The following is a 26,981-nucleotide window of genomic DNA, read 5'->3' as shown; positions in this document are numbered from 1 at the left end:
TCAGTCATAGTGTGTTAGAAGCTTTAATTTGTATATTATTTTGTAACAGAATCATCTGGAAAAATGATTTTCTTAAATTATTTGAAAACAAAAGCAATGGTTATGTGAGCTTCTCTGTGACGGTTGAACCAAGAGGTGGTGTAGGCAACAGGTGGAGTGCCTGTCGATCTGCTGCTTCATGTTAAGAATGAATGAAAATATCCCATTTATACTTGGCTGCTTCGGTGTTACTGACAAGAACATTCAGAAGCTCCCATGTTCAGCGGGTGGGTGGGTGTCCAAGGCGGGTGTCTTGAGTTGCTTAGTTCTTGGGAGCATGTGCCAGATGAGGGCTTTAGACCTGGAGATGGCGTGAGTGACAGGAGACACTCAGTGCTCACTAAGTGGTCACGCTGAGGGGCCGCGACTCGTACGCTGGGGTGATGGGGGGCCATGGAGAGAGGGAGGGGGCGAGTGCGGGTTACGCCGAGTGGCGCCTGAGTGACAAGCAGGAGCTTGTTCCCCTCGGTTGGACTGTTGTTCCCTCTGCGTGGGACGGCTGTGACCCTCAGCACAGCTGGTTCCCCTTGATCTGACTGTTGTTCCCTCTGCGTGGGACGGCTGTGACCCTCAGCACAGCTGGTTCCCCTTGATCTGACTGTCGTTCCCTCTGCGTGGGACGGCTGTGACCCTCAGTCCTTTCAGGCATGCGTGCTCCTGACAAAGGGCTGATAGGGCTTCAGGCCGTCGAGTTTTCACCCTCGTTGGTTAAGCCACCTGAATGGATTGGATCACTGACCTGCTTGCCCTTGAGAAGATGGCCTGTGACCACAGGGCCCATGAAGTGACACGGAGGCCAGTTGATGTTGATTCAGTCGAGGAACACTTAAGGGTCAACCCTGGGTGTGGACAGGGCACTCACTGCTAGGGGTTTTGTCAGGACGGCAGTGGTTGGTGACAGTCACCTGGGCACGTGGAGGATGACGTTTTCCTGCACGTCAGTAACACGAGCTGTAAGTCTAACGTGAGGCCTGAGGCACTTGCTTCTCTCAGATGAGGTGCGGGGGTGAGGAAGGGCCTGTGCTCAGCGGAGGGAAGGTCTCAGCTGGTGAAGGGGCTCCGGGCGTGTCCCCAGCGTGCCTGGGCATTCTGTCACACACAGTCCTGGGAAACATGTCCCTCAATCTAGGAGTTTGGTGTTTGAAACTTCTTTTTTCTTCCACTTCTGTTGGTATTTTGAGGTTCCTACATTTGAAGTGATAGCCGTTATTTGAGCTGTTTGGGGGTGTGTGTGTATGTGTGGTGTGTGTGGGTGTGTGTAATGTTGTGGTGTATATGTGTGTGTGTGTGTGTGTTGTGTGTGTGGGTGTGTGTAATGTGTGGGGTGTGTGTGTGTGTGTGTGTGTGTACGCGCGTGTACGCACACAAGCATTGACAGCGAGAAAGGGGCGTTCTGTGTCTGTGTGGAAGCTGTGACATGAGCTGCCACATCAGCTGCCTGGTGAGACCGGTTCTCCTCCTGAGACGTCAGGGCTGAAGGCTTTGCTCCTCGTGCTGAGACCCTGACCCGACTCTGGGACCTCGGTGTGTGGCCCAAAGCTTTGGCAGGTGCAGTTTCCAGAAGTCCTGAGGACCCGAGGAGGGAAGGGATTCCAGAAGGGGGCTTCGTACTGCCTTCTTACATTGAAACCTAAATGCATCCAAGGTGTAATAAAAGCCCTCCTTTAGGCTGAGACCCTGAAGAAATGTTACAATCATACGGCCTTTAGAAAAATAACCTAAAGTATTGGCAGTTTTGTTATTAGCGAAAAAAAGAGAAGTGAAGTGTTCCTTTTAGAACCATGGCTGTGGACTCTCGTCCCGAGGCCTGGGAAGCGGTGCCGACTGGCTCTGCCCAGGGAGCCACGGGAGCCTTTCCGTGTGGACGGGTCGCTGTCACACTGACTCTCTCGTTGGAGGACTTCGATAATCCTTTCCCTGCCTTCACAATACAAGTTAATTTAAATTTTAGTGTCAAACATGTTGCTTAGAATGAAGTGCATTTTAGCGACCTGGCTTTCCGTCATTATTCATTAATTTATCTTTTTAAGTTGTAATTTGCGAAGAAAATGTGGTGTATATTAGTTAAATGTTTCTCCTGGTTCCCAAAGATTTTTATTATTTTTCTAAAAAACAGACAATTTTCATGACTATATGGCATACAATTAAATTGTCCCTACCCAACACTTCTGGCGATATTACCCATTTTTGCTTTTTTTCTCAATCTATGGACATAGTTTACTACCCTCCGTGAGTTCGTGAGTTTCCTGTTTAACATCTGAACTGTGCGTTACATGTATCTGTTCAGATGATGTCAGCTGCGTCAGGGCTGTCACACGTGACAGTGGCCCAAGAGGCCTTTGCAGGATGGGAGAGGGGCCGAGATGCTGTGGGGGCTGCTGGACGTGGAGGCCCCCCCTTCAGTGGGCTGCTGTCTCCGGCGTCTCCCCGAGGGCAGCCAGCAGAGATGGGCTTTGCTCAGCGCTGTGTCGTTGGCCTGGGGGCGACTGCTGCCTGCTCTGCCGGGAGCCTGTCGCTGGACGGACCCCACCCCTACAGTGGGGGCTCAGCACAGCGTTTGGAAGTGACCTCAAGACTTTGATCTGCTCAGGTTATTTTTAGAAGTAATGACAGGATAGCACTCTGAGGCTTGGGTGTTATTTCTAAACTGAAGAATAATATTATTTTTCTGAGAAACAGCATTTTGGAAATGTAAATGGATTTCTGATAAAGATTCAGTTGCTTTCCCAGTAAATGGGACTCATGGAGCAGAAGGCGAGGTGGGCAGCAGTGTGCGTCCTCTGCCCCATCCCCGTGCCGGCGAGTGCCGAGCCTACAAAGACGGAAGCAGCAGTCATTTGCTGCAGCCGTCCACTTCCTGAGTTACTGAGTTTTACTCATATCCATACACACAATTCCTCCTGGTTTGTCTGTAGGGAGTGTATTTATGCTCACAACTTGTGACCTGGCCTATCTGTCCATTTGCCTAGGAGACTTGGACACACACACACCACCTGACTTGGAGTGTGTGAATAGTAACACTTCATGTATACATATTTGAGATAATCATTATTTTATATGATACATATTATTCTGTTTGGATAGCTATACTGGGAAATGCCTTCACAGACTCATTTAATCTTTACAAATAGTTTCCACTGGCCTCCCCATTGAAACCCTTGCCTATAATCTTTTCTTCCCTAGCTCCATACTGTCATCACTTTGTTTTCCTGAAATAACAATAATAACCAGTACTTTTGTATTATTCGCCACACGCCAGGCACTGTTTTGGTTTTATGTAAAAGCCGTTCAACAATTCCTGGACGGTGTCTGTGACGCCTCCCTAAAGGAGGAGGGCCTGAGGGACACGGGGCCTGGGCCCAGGCGCCAGCCCCCCCTGGCAGAACTAACCCTGGAACCCACACAGTGATTTTGGAGTCGGTGCCCTAACCACCGTTGTGCTGCCGCGCACACCGAAACTTGTCCCCTCCCCCTTCTCGCCAGCACCCACCTTCCCTGCAGCAGGAAGTCCTGACTCCTAAGCTTAGGGCTGGCCTGTCACAGCTGTCCCTGACTCACCTCTGAGGTCGCTGTTGACCCGGCCGAGCACTTGGGGACTGTTTGCTCTTCTGCAAACCTTGCAGTGTCTCTCTGACTCTGCAGCGCTAGCCGTGCCTCCTGCGGTCACTTCATCAGTGTCTCACTGGGAAGCCCCTGCTCGCCCTGCTAAGCCATCAGACCTCCCTCCTCACACCCTGTGGTCACGTCGCTTTCTCTCACCTGTGTCCCCACAGTACCGCGTGGTGGCTCTGCCTTGGTCCTTCTCTCATGGCTGGTTTTCCTCCTGGGCCTGCGGGGCTCCCTGAGGTCAGGGGTCCCCTTCGTGCCCTCAGCACACCTCGCACGGCGCCTGACTCATAGTTGGCGCTCGTGAAATACTGTCAGCGTTTCACTGAACTCGATACTGAATGCTGACTGTCGTAGCCAGACCCAGCCCTCGGCGCGCTCCGCGGGGCCTCCCAGGGTGACACAGTTTCCTGTGCAGGTGGTAGAAGGTTCTGAAATGCCTGAAACCAAACCATCACACCCACTTGAAATGGTGGCCTGTGTGTGTGTGTGTGTGTGTGTGTGTGTCAGCGGCTTCGTCAGCAGGGAGTGGGAAGAGCCGTGCAAACGGTGGTTCTTGGAGGCGACACTGCCTGGTCAGTGTCATCAGTGGGGTGAAATGATCCAGCCGCCCGTCAGCAGCTCGTGGCTGCTCAGCTCAAGGTGCCGTGTTCAATCTTAGTTGCAGGTGGGCGTAGCCACCATCCCATGAGGGGTCTAACTGGCAACCTTGTTGTTGGGAGCATGTGCTCTCACCCGCTGAGCCATCCTGCCACCTGTTGGCACCTCGGCGGCAGCTCAGCTCGGGCTCAGCTCTCTGGCCCATGTGGGAATCGAACCGGCGACCCTGTTGCTGAGCTACCACTCTTGAGCAAGCTCTTAACCAACTAGCCACTCGGCCGGCCCCCCATTAAACTGTTTTTAACGCTCATGTGCCATTAGAGAACTGTGGCAGACTGGGCTGAGGCTCCAGACCCACTCCCAGGAGGCCCTGCTGGCGGAGGGGGGTCAGGCCCTGTGGGTCAGGTGCCCTTGGGGCTGCGCCTCAGCCTGACCCACCTCCCACTTCCTTCCCTGAGAGCTGATCCCTCTAAATACCTTGCACCCCACAGTGTGTCTCAGCTTCTGCTCCCACAGACCCAACCAGTGACGAGAACTGAAACGCAGTGAGACCACAGGCCCAGGGGAGCCTCTGGCCACAGCAGGCGGACTCCATGCAGGCCTTGTCACGCCCCGCAGTTCATTAACTTGGACGTGACATTTCCACATTAAACAACACACACCCCAAAGGGCAAGTTCAGCCACTGTTGGGTTTGTGATAGAATCTTCATGTAGGGTCACTGTAGGGTTTTTCCACAGGACACGAAGCCCTTGACCAAAAGTTCAAGTTCTGTTAGTGGCATTTGTAGCAAGTTGTGTGTTTTTTTGAATCACCTTCTCGTGTTCCGAAGTAAATCTTTCGTAACCTGCTTGTTTAATTGACTGCCTTTAGTCTTCAGAAGGAAACGCCACCCATCACATCCCCGCTGTCTCCGCCTGCACTAGCTGGGCTTCCAACGCGTCACGCTGAGAGTCACAGACAAGCCTTCCTTCCCCGCCTTTTCCCTCTTTCCTGTATTCCTCCCTAAGTGGTTTGCGTTTAGTTGTTTTCTTAAAAACTGGAAGTCTGGAAACTATATGCCATTGATCTCATCTGAAGAATTATGCCGAGCGTCTCCGTAAAGTTAGACTTTATGTTATAATGGGGCTTGTGTTGCTTTGCTTGCTTTTTAATTTCAAATTTGTGGGTAGAAATTTGGCTAATTTTTTTTTTTAAATATTTTGAAGCGAGAATTGTCACAACTCAGTTATGTAGCTTTGTAAAATTCTGATTTCTCCCTCCGTGGTTAAGGGCTATGGCTAACATCTCTGTGTTTTTCTTTTGCGTGTTATGTTGACTTCTTAACCCAAATAGGAGAAGCAGACACGGGGGAGGGGCGCGTGGCCCGTGCGGCGGTCGCGTGGGAGGGGTTTGAAGGCAGCAAGGGCCTGGGAGATCGGAGCGCTGGAACGCGCTGCGACAGGAGGAGCAAGCACCGCTGGTCACATTACCGTCCGGAAGCAAATTGCGTTGGTGACGCTGAGCCTTTAAGCTTAGTGGGCCCTTAGCTTGAACGCCTTTCTGTGCTTCCTCGTTTGTGTTTTCACCTACCCGTTCTTCCATTTTAGCACATTTCCGTCTCCTAATGGTGTTGCTGCAGCAGACCCTGGAGCAGCATTAGGGGACCGGAACGTGTTCAGGGACAAGCTGAAGGCATAGCACACACGGAATTGCGCCTCTTACGTGCGGTGCAGAACGGCTAACCCGTCCTGCTAGACGGCAGGGCAGCGGTCGCTGCTGCGGGGCCAGTGCTGCTCCCGTGGGTGTGCCCATTGTGGGACAGTCACTGCACAGTGTGCTGATGGTGCATGCGATTTTCTGTTTGTGTTTTGAATCTAAACGTGTTTTAAAATATCAGGCTAGGGGAATGCCCGTGGGCTGGGGTGCCCTGCCTGCACCCAGGCTTGTAAGAATCCAGAACCAAGTACGGAGTCACAGGTCACCCAGCCGCGTGCACGGCGGCTCTGAGCCGGGAGGACTCATGGCACCTTTGAGGCCACCGTGGAGCAGAGCACCTGGGCCATGGAGGACCGAGGGCGGGGAGGGCTCAGCAGGTTACCTAGGAGACAGCGACCAAACAAGGTGGAAAGTGAGCCGGGGTGGGTGTCTGGGGATCAGGAGTCTCAGCCGCTGTGCTCTGGAGGGGAGGGCTGAACTTCAAGGTGTGGCTGCCAGAGCGGGGGCTGCAGGGCGCCGTGAAGGCCACCAGAGGCGAGGAGGACAGGGCTGGGTAGGCTTGGCCAGTCACCCCAGCGCCCACCACAGGAGCCAGGCGCTGGCCGGGTCGGCGGGCGGACGCCACTGGGGCCGCTGATGGGCTGGATCGGTGGTGGGTGCGGTCGGGAGCCCACGTAAGCCAAGTAAACATTTCATGATGGAAGTGGTTTGTGTGACAGCGATAGCCTGGGTTTTGAATGGTATTTCCCTGTATTTTCATTCTAATTTGTCCAGCACACAAATGTAGCAAAACCAGACCCCAAGGAGCCTCTGCTTCTGGGCCAAGGTCCCAGGAGGACAGGAAGCGTCTCAGTCACACGTGGAGCCCCATGTCCTCCCCGTCTAACTGGCTTGTCCAGAGGCCAGTGGTCCACGGTGACGAAGAAAGCCCAGCGCTCAGGTGGGCGGTTTCGCTGTTTTCATTTTCACGTAGGCCTGCAAATTTTATAAGCTTTACCTGGCATCTCGCCTCTGCGTGCACAGTACTTCCATGGTAGTCGCACAGTTTTTCTTCTGAAAGTGAACTTTTAATCAGAGTAATTACTTTTCCCTGTGATTTCCTGGGCACGCTGCCATTTATGCAGACATTCTGAGGAGCCAGCTAGTCACACAGCCTCCCGACAGGAACTGCACTCGGCTCCCTCTGAAACACCAGGACATGTTTTGTGTGGGACGGACCCCTCTCCAGGTCAGGTGTGTGAGCTCTTACAGTCAGCAAGCTAGCCAGCCACCAGTCTCTCTGTACCACCAAACCATCAGCTGAAAAATAGCACATATGTGTTTTCCTGTTGGAATCTATCATTTTACAGTAAAATTTTTAAAAGCAAAAATAGTACTAGGGCGAAACAAGGCAGTGTGGAGGAGGATGGATTCGTTGTGCAGGCGATGGGGTTGTCAGGGTGGGACACGCAGGATGGACAGTGGCCACATGTTTGATTCGATGGCAGGGTGCTGTCTTCAAAGGCACCTGGTCACGGTCCCCTATTTCCAGGTCACTTGGCAGAATTCCTAGAGTCTCGGGTTTTAAGGAGCAAACGGCATGGGTTCCTGGGTAGTCAGTCCTCTGACACCTTGTTCCCTGGGGGCGGGCAGCCATGGATCTGTCCTCACGCGGGTGCAGAAACCCAGTCAGCCCCTAGCGCTCCCCCTGCCCAGCTGTTAGGGAGCCTGGACTTGACTCCGATAATACCTGCGGATTAGCACAAATCAGACGTGTTCAGGGTCACGCTGCAGGCGGACACGTGGCGGACGGGCGGTGGACCCGTGCAGTGCACTGGGGAGTGATGTCCGTTTGCCCAGTCAGTGCAGGACACGTTTTTCCCTGGTGGTTTTAATGGTCACCACACACAGGCAACCGGTTGTCTTCCTCTTTCAGAATTTAGGAGCCAAAGTCGGTTTTGGTGGCATTTCATGTGCCTCCCTGTGAACCGCGGGCACCAGCCGGGCTGCAGGAAGCCCTGGCCGTAGGGCTGGCCCGTTTGTAATGCCCAGCTGGTGGCAGGTATGTACTGGAAATGGTGAGGCAGAGCCTCTGGGTCAGAGAACGTTCATCTCTGAGGGACAAGGGATGCCCGGGGGTCCCCCTGCGTCTCAGGTATGACTGTAAGATCAGGAGCAGCGTGACTCGCTCGCGGCGTGTGGTCCTCCAGCAGAGCTGGGGTCGGCGGTGCCAGGCCTTGCCTGGCGGGTACACCGAGCGCCATGGCGCTGCATCTGGGAGGTGAGCGGGCGGGTCTGAGGTGGAGGAAGGGGTGCTGAGGGAGGGACCGACTCAGTGAGTCCACATTCTACACCCGCCCAGAGTTGCTGAAGAAGGTAGTGCTGATGCTCGGCCTGGACCTAAAACGCTCCAGTGAGACCACTTGCACCCGCCACTACCAAGCCCGCGGCCACCCCACTGCTGCCTCCATGGGGACCGAGCTGCAGGGGCCGCCGGCTGAGCCCTGCTGCGCCCTCACCAGCACTGCCACCAGCACTGCCACCTCTGCAGACACGTGGGTGCTGACTCTTGGTGACTCCAGGCGGCCAGCGGCCGGTTGAAAGACCTGCCGTCCTGCTTGTCTCAGCTCTGGGGCGGCCCCCCGCCCCTCAGGGGCTCTTCTCCAGTGCAGGGTTGGGGTGCAGAGCGGCCCCCGTGCTCCCACTGCCTGCCCTTGTACAGCCAGAGGTGAGTGGGGGCTCATGTAGGCGGAAGGAGCCCGCACCCCGCTTCTGGCCGTCGTGGTTTCAACCTTCGAATTTCAGCTAAAACTGAAGGTCTCTCATTGTCCTATCTTTTCACTTAGGTGGCGACACCAAACCTCTCGTGTGCGCGTGTGTGTGAAGTGAAAGCATTTGCAAACGTGTGAACTCGGAGCATGTGATTAGAGAAGTAGAGGCAAGACTGGTGTCTGGTTTAACTTGGGGAGCACAGTTCAATAAATGAGTTTCACTTCTCCAATTTGAAGCATATTACTGTTATTTTTAAAAAATGATTTCTAATTTAATTACTAGTTCATGAGTAACCAGACCGTAATAAGTTACTGTGTCTTCCAAACCACGGATCAGTGTCCTGGCTGCTGAACAAAGATGCGTAGTGAAGATGCCGCCAGGTTGTGCACAGGACGTTTTTTCCTAAATACAAATTTTCTCAAATTTTGTAGTATTCTCATAGGGTTGAGAGGAATTAGTATAGTTTTTCACAAATACAAGATTTTCACTTCCTTGCCTTTAGTCCTGGCAGAGCCTGTGCTGGAAGCCGCTTTTCCTCTGATTTTCATCTTGGGGCTCTTTTCACTGTGGTTGGTCCCTCGTGACTTACGCAGTGTAAGAGACATGTGGCTTTTTAATGACTAGTTTAATTTGTTAACTTAAAGAAGAAAGTTAACATTGTAAGTTTTTTGAAGTATTGTATTATAGAAGTGTGGCTTTTTATACTTAGAATTAAAAGTTATCTTTTATGTTTTCTCATAAGTGTAATAAAGTAGTGGGTCTAGTAGGGCTGGAAGTATTATGCAATTGGGCAGAGTCTCTCTAAGGAGAAGAAAGGAAAATTACAAAGCCAGAGTTAAACCTAAAAGTAATCTCTGTTTAGAATGAAAATAGTCACAAGAAATTTTAAATTTAAAAACCTGACAGACACTGCAAAGCACAACAAAATCCAGAGAAATTGCAAAAACAAGCATTGCTTTTTCCCCTCTGCACACACGTTTGTGGGGTGACCTGCAGTACACGCTCATGTCATGGTGCCTCCCCTGGGGTGCCCAGCACAGCATGACGTCACAGCATCACGTAACATCTCCATCATGACATGCCATCCACGTCATAACGTAACATCCATGTCATGTCATACGAAACATGACATCCACGTTATAACTTGACCTACATCGTAACACAAGGTCGCCCAGAAGTGACTGCAAACCAGGTTTTCTTAAATCCAAGCTAAATTGAACGCTGCACTCTGCGCCCATCAGTTGGCGCTCACAGATGGCGGGGCCACTCCAGGGCCACTCAGCGCGGCGAGTGTGATGGAGGGACTGTGGGAAAACAGCCTGTGCGTCGAGTTTTGTGGAAGTGTGTGATCGTGTAGCCAAGAGCCCTCCGGGGCCCCTGCACCTGGCGGGCCCTGAGGTGAGGCACAGGCAGCTTCGCGGTCACGTCCGTGGAAAACTCAGTCACAGAAAAGGAGTGACCAGATGTTCCAGGTGCTTAAAGGAGCCACAGGAGCCATGTGCCTTACATTTCCATCCTCGTGTGCTAATAATATTAAACTACACAAGGAGCATGTCCTGTGAAACACCACATGAATACTTTATTCTTCTCACGTTTTGAACAAATTGTGTATACTTAATTATTAGGAACACATATGTAAGAATAGCAAAATGTGTTTACCACAATAAGAAAAATAAGAACGGATGGCAGAGCCCCTGAGGAAACGCTGTGAGGTTGCTATGCAGCTGCCGGTAGAAGTCACTGGGCCACTGGGAAGTGCGAAGCGCGGGTGGCCTTGTCCCAGGGGCCTGGCTTCCACGCTGCGTCCTTTTAGTCTCGAGGTAGTAGAGATTGCACATGCACAAAACCTCCAGTGGCCGAGCTGTGGCGCCCACTCGGGAAGGTGGCACTGGGCCGCATGTCCTTCCCAAATCACAAGGAATTTGCACCCCGGCGAGCGTGCGGCAGAGTGATGTGTTACACGGACGTTACCTCCTTACCTGTCTGCCGGAGCACAGTTAGGATAAATTTTAATTTTCTGTATTGATTACGTCACTGATGGACAATTAAAATAAAGATACAGCTGAATTGAAAACGCTTTAATTCTTACTATGTACCTGTGAATATGCTCATCACTTGTTTCCATAAGGGTTTGTTTTTTATGTGCGCAATCTCTTAGGCTGTGATGGTGTAAAAAGGGACAGCTGACCGTCAGCTACCTCTCAGGCGGACACCGAGAGCCCGGGGGCCATCTCGGAATGCCATGCCCCCTGTGGACAGGCGCTGACCATGCCCGCTGCAGGGGCTGGTCCTGGTCTGGCACCTGGGCACTACCCTCTGTTCTTATGCTTCCCGGTTTGTCCCTCGTGATGGAATCCTCTGGTGACCACCACAGTACAGGTCCCCTGCCCGGAACGCAGCGAGTGACATGGTTGCATTAGCCCAAGGACAGACACACAGGCAGGCAGAAGGCAGAGCCGTGAGGCTGGGAGGGCCACCTGACGTCACGTAGTGCATGGGGGGCATACGCAGGTCTCCTTTCCAGCATTGCTTGCCCTGGGCCAGTGCCCACACAGTGACACCCCTGCCTCATCCCCAGGAGAGAAGGTCAGCTCAAGTGCCTGTAGCCCCCTTCCCAGAGCCAGGGAGGCCCGTAAGGGAGAGCCCGAGAGTGCGGGGTGCTCCGGACTGAGTGTCCCCACAGCCTCACCACATTCTCAGGAGGTACATAGACACTGTGTAATCAGGTATTAAACAGGTATATGAAAATACTTTATGTAAGTTAATGTCACCATTGTTTGCAGTTTTAAAAGGTCCATAACATGTATCCTCATTCAAAGTGCCCCTGAATGGGAGTCCTGTAAGATAGAGATTTTGTTTCCTATTTGCATAATTTTGTGTAAAGCATTATTTTCATAGCAAATATAATGCCATGTCTCTGAATAAATGCCTTTAGGGTGACTGAAGGGGGGGATGTTTCTCCGGGGGACGGCCTAACAGTGGTGCCACCAGATGTTACTATTTATCACTATAGTCCTAGGAAGTAGGCTAAATGCATGACCCGTAGCTCCCTCTGAAACAAGGGCACCTGGCAAATGACCGGGACAGCATGTATTCTGGGTGCGTAAAGTGCATGAGTAAAAGAATGGAGCTGGTATATAAAATGGGTCAATTTAATTTGTTTAAAAATCTTATACTCAAACATTTTCCTGTATTCTTGTTTGTTTTGAGGTATTTGGAGTACACCATAAAATCGAATGATTCTGAGTTCTTCTAACTGTACTGATTCTGTCTCTTTCTAACCATAGATACCAGTGGTTCTCCCACTAATTCAATGACCAGTGGCCTGAATAGCATGATTATATGATTTTATAGAAAATAGTTACTTTCATGCTATAGTAGAGCACATGTGAGAGGAACATTGGATAACATCAATACCCTTTTTAATGGATTTTCAGGAATTTATCTCTTAAAACTGCAGATTTTTAATGACAATAGTGGCGGTGCTGGTGGTGCTTTTCCTTCGGGTGTTGTTTCTGTGGCGGGTCTTCAACCACGCCTGGTCGGCAGCGTGGATCTCACCGGACCTGACAGCGCGGCGGGTGGGTGATGTTCCCTCGCAGTGTGGGCGCGGGCTCCCAGGGCAGCATTGGACGTGCTGGCAGCCTGGGCACTGCAGTGGGGGTGAGGTGGTGAGTGGAGCTGGCTCCCAGCGGCTGCAGGCCGTGTGGAGAGCGAAAGGACCCCTTCGCAGGACGGTCTGTGCCACGGGTTCTGGCCTTTCCGCTCCGTCTGCCTCCTACCACTGTGGCCGTGCGAGCTGGGATGGTGACGTGGGTCCTACGAGTTTCGTTGCCGACTGAATCAAAGGTAAAGGAAGTTTTGAGTGGGGCAGGAATTCACCTCGCCAGCAGGATAGATACAGAATGTACTTTGGGGAATGGGCCCTCGGTCTCACCTCCATCGCTCCTTGTCCTCTAAAGCAGAGCTGTGAATGGGATGCTGACAGCACACCGGGTGACGCGCTCCCACTGTTACTACACTCCAGCTGTCATGGAAACTTCCGTTCTGTCATCATGCTTGGGATTCAAGACGCGCCCCAGTCCCTGTGGGAGAGTTCAAGCCCCTCAGGGTTCATAGGATGTCACTAACTTGTGTCCGTGAAGCTGCTTCAGAGAGAAGGCTCCTGGGGACACCGGGCAGCTGTCCAGGCGGCCGTGGCAGCAGCCCCGAAGGTATGCTGCCCTTGGGAATCACCTCCCGTGAGAGTGGGCCAGCCAGGGACTTGCATCTCACCAGTGGAATGTGGGTCATGTGATGAGCTGTCCCTTGGAGATTAACCAAGATGTGGCAGCGGCTTGCCTCTCGCCAGCAGACTCTGCCTGGGGGACTTTGATGAAGCCAGTTGCCGTGTGCCAGCAGCACATGGAACTGTAAGCAGCCTCCAGCCCACAGACAGTTGGGAACAAAGCCCCTCTCAACTGAGTGGCTTGCCACCAACTATGTGGGCCGGGTACACATCCTTCCGTGGCTGGACTGTGGCTGACACCCCAACCTGAACCCCGACTGAAGCTTTGCACAGCAGCCTGAGACCCTACAGCAAAGGGCGCAGTTCAAGCGTGACCCTCAGAAACACATGTGTGTGGCAATTTGTCCTGTAACAATAGAAAACTGACACGTCGGTGTGTTCGTCAGCCAGGGCTGCCCTCACAGAGTTCAGCCGCAGGAATTTACATCCTCAATCCTGGAAGATGCAAGTCAGAGGTCCAGCTGTCGGCAGAGCTGCTTCCTTCCCAGGCCCCTCACCTTGGCGTGTGGACGGCCGTCTGCTCCCCGTGTCCGCGCGTGGCCGTCCCGCTGTGCGTGTCTGTGTCCTCGCCTCCTCTTCTTACAAGGACACAGTCCTGTTGGATCAGGCCCCACCCCAGTGACCTCATGTTACCTCTGTAAAGACCCCGTCCCCAAACAGTCACATTCTGAGGTCCTGGGGGGTCAGGGCTTCAGCATAGGAATTTTAGGGGGACACAGTTCAGCCTGTAAGTATAGTCTGTATAAAACTCTGAAATTATGTCCATAGCCAAAACTAAACCACTGTTACCAATAAAGTTCTTTTGTGAGCTTGCTTTTCTTTAACAATTATATATGTCAGATTATTATGTATATTAATCTATATGGGTGATTATATTGTATTACATTTATTATATTATATATTATATGTAGTCAGGAAAGTCATGATGCATGTTTGCGGCAGATGGCACTAGTTCATTTTTGGAAGTATTAGAGACATTCGCTTCTATGTCATTTGACAGCTGACAGGTCTAGATTCATTCTAAACAAAAATTGAGCGATTTGGTTGAGTTTTGTAGATTTTACAACAAGTTGAAGATGGAAAACCCGACTGCATTTTTGCCATATTTTACTGTTTTACTTCCATAAAGGTAAGCATGCGTGTCAAGCTTGTGAAAAGTTGCATAAAGTTTACAGTGACAATGCTCTACAAGAACGTCAGTGCCAACGATGGTTTACGAAATTCCATGTTGGTGATTTTGATCTCAATGACGCTCCTCGGTCAGGGAGGCCCACCGAGGTTGATGACAACAAAATAAAGGCATTGATCGAGTCAAACCACGTTACACGACACGAGAGATTGCAGAAACATTGAACATCCATCATTCAAGTGCTCATGACCACCTGAAGAAGCTGGGATACGTAAGCAAGCTTGATACTTGGGTTCCGCATGAACTCAAAGAAGTTAATTTGATGGCGCGTATAAACATCAGCAATGTGCTCATTAAACGTGAGGAAAACGATGCTTTTTGAAGCGACTGATAACTGGTGATGAGAAGTGGACTGTTTACAACAATTTGGTGTGCAAACGGTCTTGGTCCCTACGTGATGATTCGCCTCAAACCACATCGAAAGCAGACATTCATCAGAGGAAGGTTATGCTCTCAGTGTGGTGGGATTTTAAAGGTGTCGTGTTTTTCGAGCTCCTACCAAGGAACCAAACAATCAATTCAAATGTGTACTGCCGGCAATTGGACAGTTTGAATGAATCCATCATCCAGAAACATCCAGAGCTTGTTAATTGTAAAGGAGTTTTGTTCCATCGTGACAACGCGAGACCACACACAAGTTTGATCACCCGTCAAAAATTATTGGAGTTTGGATGGGATGTGTTGCCACACCCACCATCCTCGCCTGACCTCGCGCCGTCAGACTTCCACTTGTTTCGCTCTCTTCAAAACTCCTTGCGTGGTATAACGTTCAATTTAGATGAGGCTGTAAATCAGCACCTTGTTCAGTTTTTCACAAATAAAGACAGGCCCTTCTATGAATGAGGGATTATGAAGCTCACAGAAAGATGGCAAAAGGTTATCAAACAAAACAGGCAATACATCATTGATTGATCTTTGTTCTTTATATAAATGACCTTTGCAAAACATACACAAAATACATCATGACTTTTCCGACAACCCAATATATATATATATATATATATATATATATATATATATATATATATATATATATATATATATATATATGTGTGTGTGTGTGTGTGTGTATCTATAGTGGTTTTGCATATATTTTTGCATATCCCTTTATAACAAGATTATAAATCCTATAAGCATATTTTTCATGTTTTATATATGATGCTTTACAGTTTAAAGGTGGTTTTAGGTACATTTTCAGAATCTGGTTTTTCTGTTTACTTGCATGTTTCTAAATAAGACTATTCTAGAAGTAGCTTATCTTAAGAATGAGGACATGTTGAGGAGTTATGGGGGGTTGAAGAACTTACATTTATTTGAAGTATGTGTAGTTTTAGATGGTGATAAGGCCAGAGAGCCTTCTTCACATTTGGTAACCCAGAGATAACGGTGCTGTCAGATCCTATCCAGGGCTGGGCCGATTCACTCAACACTCTTTCTTTCTGACCTATTAATAGCTTTATGTTTAAAATACTTTCCTGAATTACTTACCTTCAAATGGTTTAGAAAAAACTATTTCAGGGATAAGTATACATTTACTAATATATATTCGTGTATATTTATGTACACGTGTGTCAGATAAATGTATGTATACATACATACACGTACACATGGGGAGGGGAGCATAAGTGATTAAAAACGGGTGAAGTGTTAACAAGGATATATCTAGATAAATTATATACATGTTTTTAAATATTATTCAAGTTTTCTGTTTAAATTATTTACAAATAAAAAATGTAAAGGCAGTCACTTATGTTAATATGTAATGGGTTGATTGCTGTTTTTAAATGAATTAAATATATATTTAACATGTTCTCAGTTTTGTTTCTCATGGAGTAAATATTAAGAGATGTAAGCCAGATGCAACAAGCTCTCGTGATTCGTAAGAGCACGACAGGCTCTGAGCAGAGTGAGGGCGCTGGTACGGACGGTGTGTGGGTGGCGAGGTGGGCGCCCCCGCGTTCTCTTGAGGCTGTTTTCTGACCTGAGTTACTGAGAGCTGATTGGAAGATGCATTTCCTCGCTTTATAATCTAAGACAAGCCAACCTGTCTGTGAGGTCGTTTCCGTATTTGTAAACGAGGGGTGACCTCACCGCCTGTCTCAGGGCCGTCACGAGGCCTAAGCCAGGAACCTGTGTCTCATCTAGTGAGTGCTCTGCCTGCTGTCCTTTCCGCCACACGTGTCTCTGCCGGGTCCCCGCCTCTCGCCGCCGTTTGTTTTGTGCCTTGGCCGGTGGCCTGGGTGACCTGTGCACGCGTGTGGACCCGCCCCTTCAGAGGCCTGGGCGGGAAGCAGACGGGAGCGGGGCAGCAGTGGGGTTGTCGGAAGTCCTTGCTCTGAGGAGGGAAGTGACAGGTCAGTGGCTGAGAGAAACGACAGGACTTGGAGCCCCGCTGCACGGGGACAAGCGCCCTGAGCCCTCTGGCCTTCGGTCCCCCCCGGCTTCCCAGGCTGCAGACACGCGTCCTCTGCTCGAATGTGCGTCTGCACGGGGCTGTGCAAGCGGTTGTAGTCACACACACTTAGGGGGAAGGTAAGGAAGAAGACTGTCGTTCTGTGCCATTTTCACTGTTTTTGCATCAATCCAATGGACAAATAAGGAAAATTAGATTGTTAAAAACTGTAATGTCCATGCAATTCCGAATTCAAGTTATTGGTTTTTAAACAGAAATCAAAGAACAAGTAAATGTTCAGCCTGTCACTTTGGTACACTGCTTATTGTCTTTTAATCTTTTTTTGCCAAAGTTGTGATTTATTTTTCTGATTTTTTTGGTTTTTTTTTTTTTTTTTTTACAGACCATCAGAAACTGGAAAGGGAAGCTAGAATCTGCCGTCTTCTGAAGCACCCCAATATTGGTGAGGAAATGTTTTCAGTGTATTTGATACTAATCCAAAGATTTATGTTACGTATTTTTACCATAATAAAATGTCTATTTAATAGTCTAGTATTTGCAACCAATAACAAGTAGGTACCTAATTTTAGCCTTGCTTATATTCGATTCTTTAAAGTTTTTACAGTTTTTCCAAAAATAGCAATTCCATATATGCTAACATTTAAAAAATATACGGTATTATTGGGTGGGTAGTGCCTTTATGTGTCTTAGCGATTGTTCAGCTGCAGCTAATGACACTGGACAGACAGAACTGACTCCGTATTTCAGCTACTAAATTACTCTTCACCTCACTTGTAAAGTTTACCTTATAATCACTGGCTCTGTTCCAGAAACTAGTAAAACTATTTTAGAATATTATTCCCCATGAATTATAAAATAGAACAATAATGTTTAAAATAAAAACTTGATGAATGTAAGAAAAATAGAAGAAAGGAACAAAGGGGAAAAAAGGTAGGAACAACTGCAGTCACATACGCGAGATTCTGTGACACTTGTTTTCCTGATTTGGGAAAAACCTGTCCCAGCTTTGTCAGTTTCGTTGTCAACCACAGCACTTGTGGTGTAGAAGTGAGAGCTGGTGCTGCAGCGGGTGTGTCAGCCCCTCCCTGGTAAGCTCTCGGCTCTCTTGTTGTCATACGTAGGAGCACCCAGTTTCCGTCCCTACCTGCAAGTTCTCGGGGTCCTGCCCTTCAGGGGGGCTTCTGGGCCCTTAAGGGGATGTGCAGCATTGAAGCAGCAGCTGACTAAGGGATCTGGTTGGAGCGAGAACGGAGTAACCCCAGTGTAAATCTGCCCTTTAACGTGCATTTTACCCTGAAAAAGTCTGTGGTGTTTCCTGTTGGCTGGATTATTGTGACACAACAAAGTACCACAGACGGTGGCTTCAGATGAAAACTTGACTTTCTCACAGCTCCGGAAGCAGGAAGTCTGAGGTCAGGAGGGCAGGCTGGGTTCTGGGGAGGCCTCTCCTTGGCTCACGCTGTGTCGTCGTGTTTCCACATGTGGGACGTCCCTGTTGTCACCTCCCCTTCTCGTCAGGGCTCAGTCCGCCCTAATTACCTCACTTAACTTCATTATGCTTTTAAAGACCCATCTCCGAATGCAGCCATGTTCTGAGGTCCTGGGGTCAGGACTCCAGCTCAGATTTGGGGGGCTCGAGTCAGCCCAGGAGAAGTGACACGGCACGACCACTGTGGCTCCCAGGCCACTTTTCTCGCTTAGGCTTAAGAGGAAGTAAGTGGGTTTGTAGTTCTCGTGGAGCGGAGTTGTCATTTGTTTGTTTTTAATCAGGCTCCTTCTGTGAAAGTCCTTGTTTGTAGAAAATGAAGCTGGCCGCCTCTGTTTCCTCTAGGAGACCAAAGTCCGGCATGGACAGACACACAGACAAAAGCAAGAACGGCTTTCCTGGGGCTCCCTATGCAGAATGGCCTGACCAGACAAGGAGAGGTTGTGTGCTGGGGACGGTCCCCAAGCTGTGGGACTGAGAGCAGCGTCAGCAGGCAGGCTCCCAGGGTCCCGAGTCCTCGGCTGCCTCACGGCAGGCTGGGTTCGCCTCTCCCAAGGACGCGGGAGAGCTGCAGAAGCAGCCGCGGGACTGCCAGCGGCCGGGCCCTTGTTTCCGCACCAGAGAGACGTCTCTGGTTGTACCGCAGGCTGTGAGTCACAGACACACTCAACCTCAGACACGATGTCGAAATCCGCGGTGGCAGCCCCTCCTCCCAGGTCACTCAGCCACTCAGCAAAGTGGCGTCCTGGGACAGTCAGCACACAGCAGACCAGCAGTCCTGCCCCCATGGAGATGGGTGGTTGGGTGGACGGCCAGAGGCGGATGTCCAACTGTGGTCATTACTCAGTGGGAAGAGAAGGCAGGACGCGAGAGCTGGGGCGATGGGGTCCGTGTTGAGTAGTCGGTCAGGGTGACTCACCGAGAATGAAGTTTGAATCAAGTGCTCAAGCCGTTCAGCTGTCTGGGGACAAGCGTCCAGGCAGAGGCGCGCACGGCCTGTGAAAAGGCCCTGGGGCAGACCTTGCCCGGTGCATGCCACGAGCTTTTCTCTAACTGCAGAAATGAGGACAAGTTATTTTGCATTTTGCCCTCGCTGACGGCTCCCCACATCACGTGATGGGCAGTACTGTCCTTACTCATGTGGACAAGAATGGCTCCGCACCGGTAATTGTCAGCGAGCAGTGAGCGGCAGCCAGCAGGAGGTGCCCAGACACCTGAGCACCTACGAGAGCCCCATCCTGTGAGTGTCGCACTCACGGCCGCTCAGATTACACAGGACAGCTGTGCCTGCTCTCAGGTCCCCGAGACAGACAGTGTGACATCTCAGTGGCTCAAGACGTCTGGCGTCCCCTTCCTCTTCCTCCATTTTATAACTCGCTCAGTTTTCTTAAAATCTGTCAGGCTTTAGAAGGAAGTGCCATATTGGATGGTTTTCCCTGTGAAAAGCTGTTACGTTTTTATTGTGCCGCCGTGTCTTGGCACAGAGTCGACAGCCTGAGAACACACAGCAAGGGAAGCTTTCTCCTGGACAGACGGACACATTTAAACCAGCTCAGATGGCGACTCACTGAACTGCTTTGACCCTCCAGCGTTGTTGTAGAGTTTTCTGACTTTCAAAGTAACGCACACACTTATGGAGTGTGGGAAGCACAGGCACTTATAAAGAAGAAACCAGGGGGAACAACTTTTAATATTTGTTGTATTTATTTCTGCCTTTTTATAACGAACCTTATGTGTCTGCTAACTTTTCGGCTTTCTCTGATGGCCATTTTCATACTTCTTCAGATAAACCATGAAGACAGGATTTTTAAGTTGTTTCACTCAACAAAACGTTCAGTGTGGCCATTGCCAGGCTCTGTTCTGGGCTCAGCACCAGGAGGAAGCAGCCGTCAAGAGAGACGAGCCCCCCCAAAGCTTTGCACCCAGGGTGGGGAGGGGCCACCAACAAAGCAGCCGTCGCAGAGATGTCAAGGGGTGGGGCCTGTGGACAATTTATTCCAGGAGACGATGGCTACCGTCAGGGAAGCAGAGTCGGACCGAGTTTAAGCGCTGGCTCTTATTTGATGTGACTGACCGCGAGGCAGAGCTGAGTCCGTCCCCAACGTGGCAGGGACAGTGGTGCAGCCCCTGAGCAGACAGAGGGCTCGGGGGGCAGGGGATGCTCCGGGGAGACTCGGAGGGCGGGGAGCTTCGTGCTGAACTGGCCCAGGAGGGTTCTTGTTCAAGGCTGAGCTGGACATGGACATCAGGGTGATGAGAGCCTTGACCGTAGCTTAGCGGCCTCTTTGCTGGGACTCCTCAGGTGGACTGAGACTGGGCCCCGGAGCACAGCCTTGTGGAAAAGAGGGCTCACAGGGCCTGTGCAGTTCACTTGAGGACAGAGTCCTCGCCACACTTCAGAGTGGCTTCTCAGGTGAGATGGTCTGAGGAGGTCACACGTAAACTGACATCCAAGTGACGGGCAGGACCCGTCGCGAAAACGCTCAGGGAGAGGAGCTCTTGTTAGGGGGTATTTGGGGACTGGCATGCGACCTGCCCTGGGTGAAAGAGGGGGTGCCTGAGAAGGGTGGGGGGGGGTGCCTGACCAGCGGGAGTGCTTGGGCCTCCACTGGTGCCGCGGGAAGCCGATGGGAGGGTCTCAGGCGAGAGGACCGCCGTCGTCCGGTTTGCTGTCGGCCGTGCTTACAGGGGGCTGTGGTCACATGCGTGCTTCTGGGAATCCAGGGGTCATCATTCCAGGCCCCCGGCGCCCTGGTCTTGTCTGTCTTTCTTTCCTCCCTTTCTTTCTTTCTTTCTTAAAGATTTTTTTGGGGAATCGGGAAGGGGAACAGACAAGTTGCTATCATTTTGGTCTTCAGTCTAGTTGTGGAGGACGTTGCTTCACTGGCCCAAGTTGCACCGTCATTGCGCTCTTCCCGGGTGAGGCAGATCAGTCGCCGGCTTCTGGGCGGCCACTCACTGCGGCTGCTGGCCGCTCACGGCCGCTGCTGGCTACACACAGTAGCCCATGGCAACCCACTGCCACAGGGTCTGCAGCCCACGCCATCGCTGGCGACTCATGGCAGCCCAGCTCCAGGTTGAGCTGTTGTTCAGCATCTTAGCTGTGGAGGGCAGTGTCACTGGCCCTCATATGTGGGATCCGAACCGGGGCCCTCTGGCATCCCAAGCCAGTTCTTAACCATCGCGCCACTCGGCCGGCCCCGCCCTGGTCTTCTTGAGTGAGAATCTGAGCCGCTTCAGGCTGGCCGTCTGCCCTGTGTGGTCCCCACTGCCCATGAAAAGGTCGTGCGTCTGCTCCGCAGATATGAGGGTGCGTGGCCCGCACTGGGGCCTCACAGCTAACTCTAAGCCGACATTAAGTGTTAGAGCAGCCGGGAGACAGCACCTCACTTAGCTCACACTTCTGTTATTCGCTCACTTTTTCATCATTGTGTTCCTCTTTTGTTATAAGAAAATGGCCTTATCTCCTCTTGAAATTTGGTGAACCAGTTTGCACTGTGTCAACATATCTATTAAGCAAGGGAAGATACTCTTTAAGGTAGTGAAATAAAATATTTGAAGTAATAGCCAAATTGTTTGCAAATTATTCTGTATTTCCGTTGATTTGTGCTTGATCACTATGAGCACTGACTATTGAGAGATTTATTGAAACCAATAACTCACATAGCCCACAAAACCCAAACAGTCAGGAGAAGCCAGGAAACAGAACACACATGTCCTCCAGCACCTGCGTCTGAAAGGAAGTGGCCCCAGGAAGAGAGGGGACACAGCAGAGCTGGCCTGACGGTCCCAGTCCCACGTGAGAAGACACCCCTGGGCCTTAGCCTCGCAGCTATCTGACGCTGACCTCAGTGAGTTTGGATCCGCTCCGTGTCGCCACATGCGGGAACCACACAGGCCACTGGGAGTGAGAGTGGTGGGGGAGGCGTGTCCATGTGGGCTGTCTGAGGGCTGTGAGGACGGCCAGGGACACACGGCGACAGGCCCGCCTGCACGGAGCACGAGGCGTTTTCTTCAAAGAGCAATAACAATAATCACCTTGGATTGTTTTTATTCTGAATGTGCTTTTAAACAAATTGATGTATGAAACGGCTAAATTTTTATTCTGGGTAAGTTAAAGGAAATTATATTTGGGATATTTGAAAGTGTGAAAAAAAGCAGTATTGGCTTCATTCTTTATTGACTTTTCATTTTTAGCAACAATAGTTCAAATGTGTGGAATTTAGATAGGCTTACCTCAATAGTTATGCTTGTAAGTATAAGGAGAGTGCCAAGGCCGCACGTTTTCTAAACAGGGCTAATTTTCCTGTAGCTGTAATGAAGTTTCTATATTGGAGATCACATTTTTTCTTCTAACAGTTCCCTTCCCCATATATTGTAACTTCTCACTTAAAGCTGGTAGTACCACAGACGTATTTAAGTTTGTTTGCTAGGTCCTGTCCAAGAGAAGAACTCTGATAAAACGTGATTTTCAAATGTCATTCTCACAGGCGTTGATTATTCCACTAACCTTTCTTTTGATATTGGTTACATAAATCTGCCTTCGTAATTACATTTCCTGTTCACATTCTAAGAATATAGTCGTAAGATGATGAGAGAAATGAGAGAAGCCCATTCCCCAAGAAAGCCCAAGACTCATTAACTTAAGGAGGCTTTCAACCTGGGAAGATTTGTCCCCTCCACTCGCTCCTCTTCCTGGGGACACTGGGCACCATGTGGTTTAGTCACAACAGGGGGGCCGTCTGGCATCAGGGAGGCCATCCATGTGTGCTGCTGAGCCTCCCACAGGGACAAGCCAGCCCTTGATTCAAACGTCAGTGGTGCTGAGGTTGAGAAACCCCGATTTAAGGTAAAGGTGACAGCAACGCCAGCAAGACGCACGGCCGGCCGGACTCGGGTTCGCTCTGGACCCATGCGGCTTCCTTATATAAAGCAGTCAGTCAGTGCGTCCCCTTAAGTGAAGGGCACGCCGCAGCGGCACTTCGCTGACATGTCCTGTGAGCACAAGCTCCTAAAGCCCCTTCTGACAAAAAAGGAGAAAAGGAAAAACTAGTTTGAAAGTCAACCACAGATAAGATGAAGGCACAGATTAGAATTTTATTTTTTCGAAATCGTTCAAAAGGATATTGGTATCATGACTTTTTTTAAGGCAAAGTGAAAACTATGTGAGTCGATATTGATTAAAATGAGGAAAATCCCTCCCAGGAATGAAAAGGAGACAAAAGAGACATGATTCCCAGTGAAACGATTCCATTTCACTGTGGGTCACGCAGACTAGTGGTTCCCGCCGTGGGGACCTTGAGCCTCGTCCGGATACACCTCGATAGGCCAGGGGTCCCACCCAGACTGCGTATGGCAGCGCCTTTCTCGTGTACAATAGTTTGGAGTGTTGGCAGAGACGGCAGAGCGCAGATGTGGGCCTTTGGACCACAGACTTCACCCTAAAAACAGCAAAGGGTGTTGGGAGGAAACCCGGGGCAGTGCGTGTTACATGGAAGTGGGACTCTTAGGCCTTGGGGTTCATATGACAACCCACACGGCTGTGCCCCTCGGACTACGGCCAGCATGTCGGCAGGGAGAGGTGCCAGCCAGCTCGCCTGGGCACTGACCCCACAGGAGCTGGGCTGACCTCACAGCTCTCCATGCTGTTTCTCCTTTTACATCGTTGGTGCTCCCCCAGAGAACTGCTGAGGAAGCGAACGAGGTTAGATTTCAGGTCCGTGCCTGGCGAGAATGGGCTGCTTCTGAGCGACCGGAGTAGCCTCGCAAGGGCACGCAGAGCCTGCAGTGCGAGCACGGGCGGGCGCTGGCACGTCCATTCAGAAGCCAGCTGTGCTCGGGCAGCCCTGCCCAGCTGGTCGCTGCTGCACGTGCTCACGGCAACAAAGCCCATGCCAGTCACATAGAGCAGTTCAGCCTTTCAGGGAACTCTTGACAGGTTCCCCCCATTAGTCGGAATCGCTGATGCATTCCTATGATGTCACAGCGTAAGGCATCTGCCAGTAAGATGAAAAACCAAAAGAAAAGGTGTCCCTCTCGCCTGAGATTTCCATAAACAATAAGTGAGTGCAGTGTTTGTGTTGTAGTTACTCATTTTTATTTTGGGAACAGATTAATATTTAAACAGTGAAACGGTGGGATCCACCTTGGTTTTGGGGGCCACCGTGAGTGCCACCCACCACTTATTGCTCAGGAAGTGCCCAGGGGCTCCCACCACACTCAGGACCGGCCCGCGGGGACCCCGCCTTAGCTCCTGTCCTCTCCCCTCACTGGCTCGTGCCTGGGGGCCCCTCCGGCTCCCCGACAGCTCTCCCCGCCGGCCTGCCTTTGCTCCGGCGCTCACCACAGAGCTGCGTCTCAGCTGTCGTCTCCGACCCGCCAGCACAGAGGCCCCGAAGCCGGGGGCGGTTGCCTGTTGCAGCCCCTGGACCTCTCACAGGGCCTGGCGCAGAGTCTGTGCCCTGAGAACAAGGGTGGGGGTTCCGCAATGCGCGCTTTGTGTGTTTCTACTAAGTCTAGCTAGTCTGAAGGGGAACCACCTTGTGTTAATATGTTAGAAGAAGAGCGTACGTTTGAACGTGCGGCACAGCTGCTTTCTTCACTCCCACGCCGGACTCCTCACCGGAGCTTGGCTTCCTTCTGGCTACACTGGGTGTCGGCGGCCGAGGGCGAGGCCACACCTGAACAAAGACCACACGGCCCCAAGCAGGTGGCTTCTCCCTGGCTCGGCCAGGCAGCTCGCCGAGCCAGGTGCCCCTTCCCACTGCCCGCTCTGCTGAGCCCGAGCTGCTGGTCGGTGCCCTGTGTCCCTGGCAGGCGTGTCAGGCTCACTGTGCCTTCACCTGCGACACCTGACACCGCCTGTCCACCTTCCGGGGCCTTCTGTGGGTTCCCCAGGGAGCAGGGCCATACCCTGGAAAGGTCACCCATCTTCTCCTCGTCACGCCGCCTCCCGATGTGGCTGCTGGGCCTCCGTCTTCCGCATTTACGGGGCGGCCCTTCATTTGACGGCTCCGCTCTTCCAAGCAAAAGCCTGCTTCCCGGCTGGAGTGACCCAGCCATTGTGGGAGGAAGGTTGGCACGTCACAAAACGTGACTTACAGACACTAACGCCTGAATTTCATTTAGTTTTTATGTCATAAAATATTCTCTTCTTGATTTTTTCCAACCATTTTAAAACATGAAAACTGTTCTCAACTTACAGGCCAAACAAAGATAGGTGTCAGCTGGGCTTGCCCTGTGGCCGCAGCTAGCCAGCCGGGGACAGCTTCTACACCTCTGTCCCCTGGCCACCGTGTGTTTCTGAACCTCAGAGCGAGACGCTAGCGCGTCTGGGACGGCGCTGCTGCTGTGGTGCCCACGGCTGAGTCCTCTAACTTAGGGAGCAGGGCCGTGTCGGCTCAGCCTGGATCCCAGGCCCCATGAGCCAGAACAGCCCCACCGAGCTGCTCCGTGTCGCTTCGATCTCGCCGGTCCTGGAGCTCCCGGCTGCCCGCTGACCGGACTTCTTGCCCAGGGCTGAGGGTCTGGGGCGGTGCTGCCTCACCCGCCGAGGCGACACCTGGGGCACCTGTGCATGTCGGTTTGCTTTAGAGCTTGAGCTGGTACCGCCCAAGCTTACCTTCATTCTTCCTCCCTTGAATCGATGATCTGTGTCAGACGACGTGGGTTACACGCGTACGTGCTGTTTGTAAAGTAATTTTGGCCCCGACTTTTCCTGATGCTTTTAACCTTCAGGGTGAAGGTAGCCTCGGCCAGCGTGTCTCTGCGTGGTAGGCGTGCCGCCCTGCGCCATGAACCTGACGGACGCCACCTCCTGTGTGTCCTGGTGTTGCTGAGCCTCGCGTGCCCGTCCTGCTCAGACACCGCGTGTGCCAGGGGCCACCCCTCTTATGCGGGTGAAGGAAGACGGCCGCTCTCGGTGACACAGCAGGTTCTGACAGACTGAGGCCACTTCATGTTTCTGTGCGAGCACAGACCAGAGTGGGTGTGTTCATCAGCGTTGGCGACGCTGTCCTCAGGAAACGTCCTCCGCCCTCAGATCTGGTTGCATCTGCAGGGGTCCCTTGCGTCCCCTGGACCACTGTGCCCCATGCACACACTGCCAAGGGCCCCGAGCCCTCAGAGGTAGGGCCCAGAGCGGCTGAAGGCCATCAGATGGTCGGTAGGAGGAGGGCCCCGCAGGCACACTGGCCCCCTGTCCCTCCCCTGATGTGTGTGGACGTGGGCGTGGTGAGCGCTGTCACTTGTGTTGGCAGCTCATCACAGTCCCCGGCCCCAGCAGGCCATCGACAGCCCCGGCCCCTCTGCCAGTGACCGGAGTTGCCGACCGGGCTCTTGTGGTGTGAGTTGCTCTTCCTGGGCCGGGCCACGAGGTCTGGAGAGAGAGCTGTCTGAATGAGAGAGCTTGTGCAGCAGCGTCCTGACCTGTGTCTGAACACTTATCATAGTTCTTGTTTACATTTCCCAGCCCAGTCCTCTGCACACATTAATATCTCCTTTTCTGAGTCAGAGGACAAATATCGGGCCCCACCGCATGCCCCGCACAGATGCAGAGGCCGAGCGCAGAGATCCAGTCAGTTGCCTGTGGTGACAGGTGCTGGTGCGCGAGGGCGGAACCCTCCCTGCACCTTGTTTGGTTCCAAAGTCCAGGCCTGTCCCAGGCACCTGTCCTGCACTTCCTGCTGTGCTCAGGCCCGGGAGCCCCCTGCGCAGCTCGTCACCCCCTATTTAATAAGCACCGGGATGTGGCCAGCTTGGTGCCAGCTGTGGTGGCCGAGGGCCTGCCTCCGTGTGTGAGATGTTGGGACCTTCACACAGGAAACACTCAGAGGTTAAAGGAACGTGTCGTTCAGGCCCAGATGAGGCCTTCAGACAAGAGGCCGCGCCACCTGCGGTGCTCTGTGCAGGGTG

General features: G+C 51.6%; 1 protein-coding gene across 11 annotated transcripts in view; it reads left to right on the top strand.

Moving 5' to 3' along the window:
* Window positions 1–26,981, top strand: part of CAMK2D (calcium/calmodulin dependent protein kinase II delta) — a 195,860-nt gene that overhangs the window by 52,545 nt on the left and 116,334 nt on the right. For all 11 annotated transcript variants that reach the window (XM_019656581.1, XM_019656579.1, XM_019656576.1 and 8 more), the window contains exon 2: window positions 16,965–17,024. In XM_019656581.1, coding sequence (XP_019512126.1) covers window positions 16,965–17,024 — 60 coding nt within the window. The remainder of the gene's footprint in view (window positions 1–16,964; window positions 17,025–26,981) is intronic.

Source organism: Hipposideros armiger, unplaced genomic scaffold (assembly GCF_001890085.2).
Source record: "Hipposideros armiger isolate ML-2016 unplaced genomic scaffold, ASM189008v1 scaffold_262, whole genome shotgun sequence".
Lineage (NCBI taxonomy): Eukaryota > Metazoa > Chordata > Mammalia > Chiroptera > Hipposideridae > Hipposideros > Hipposideros armiger.
Note: the sequence above shows the minus strand (reverse complement) of the source record. Positions and strands in the feature narration are given on the sequence as shown.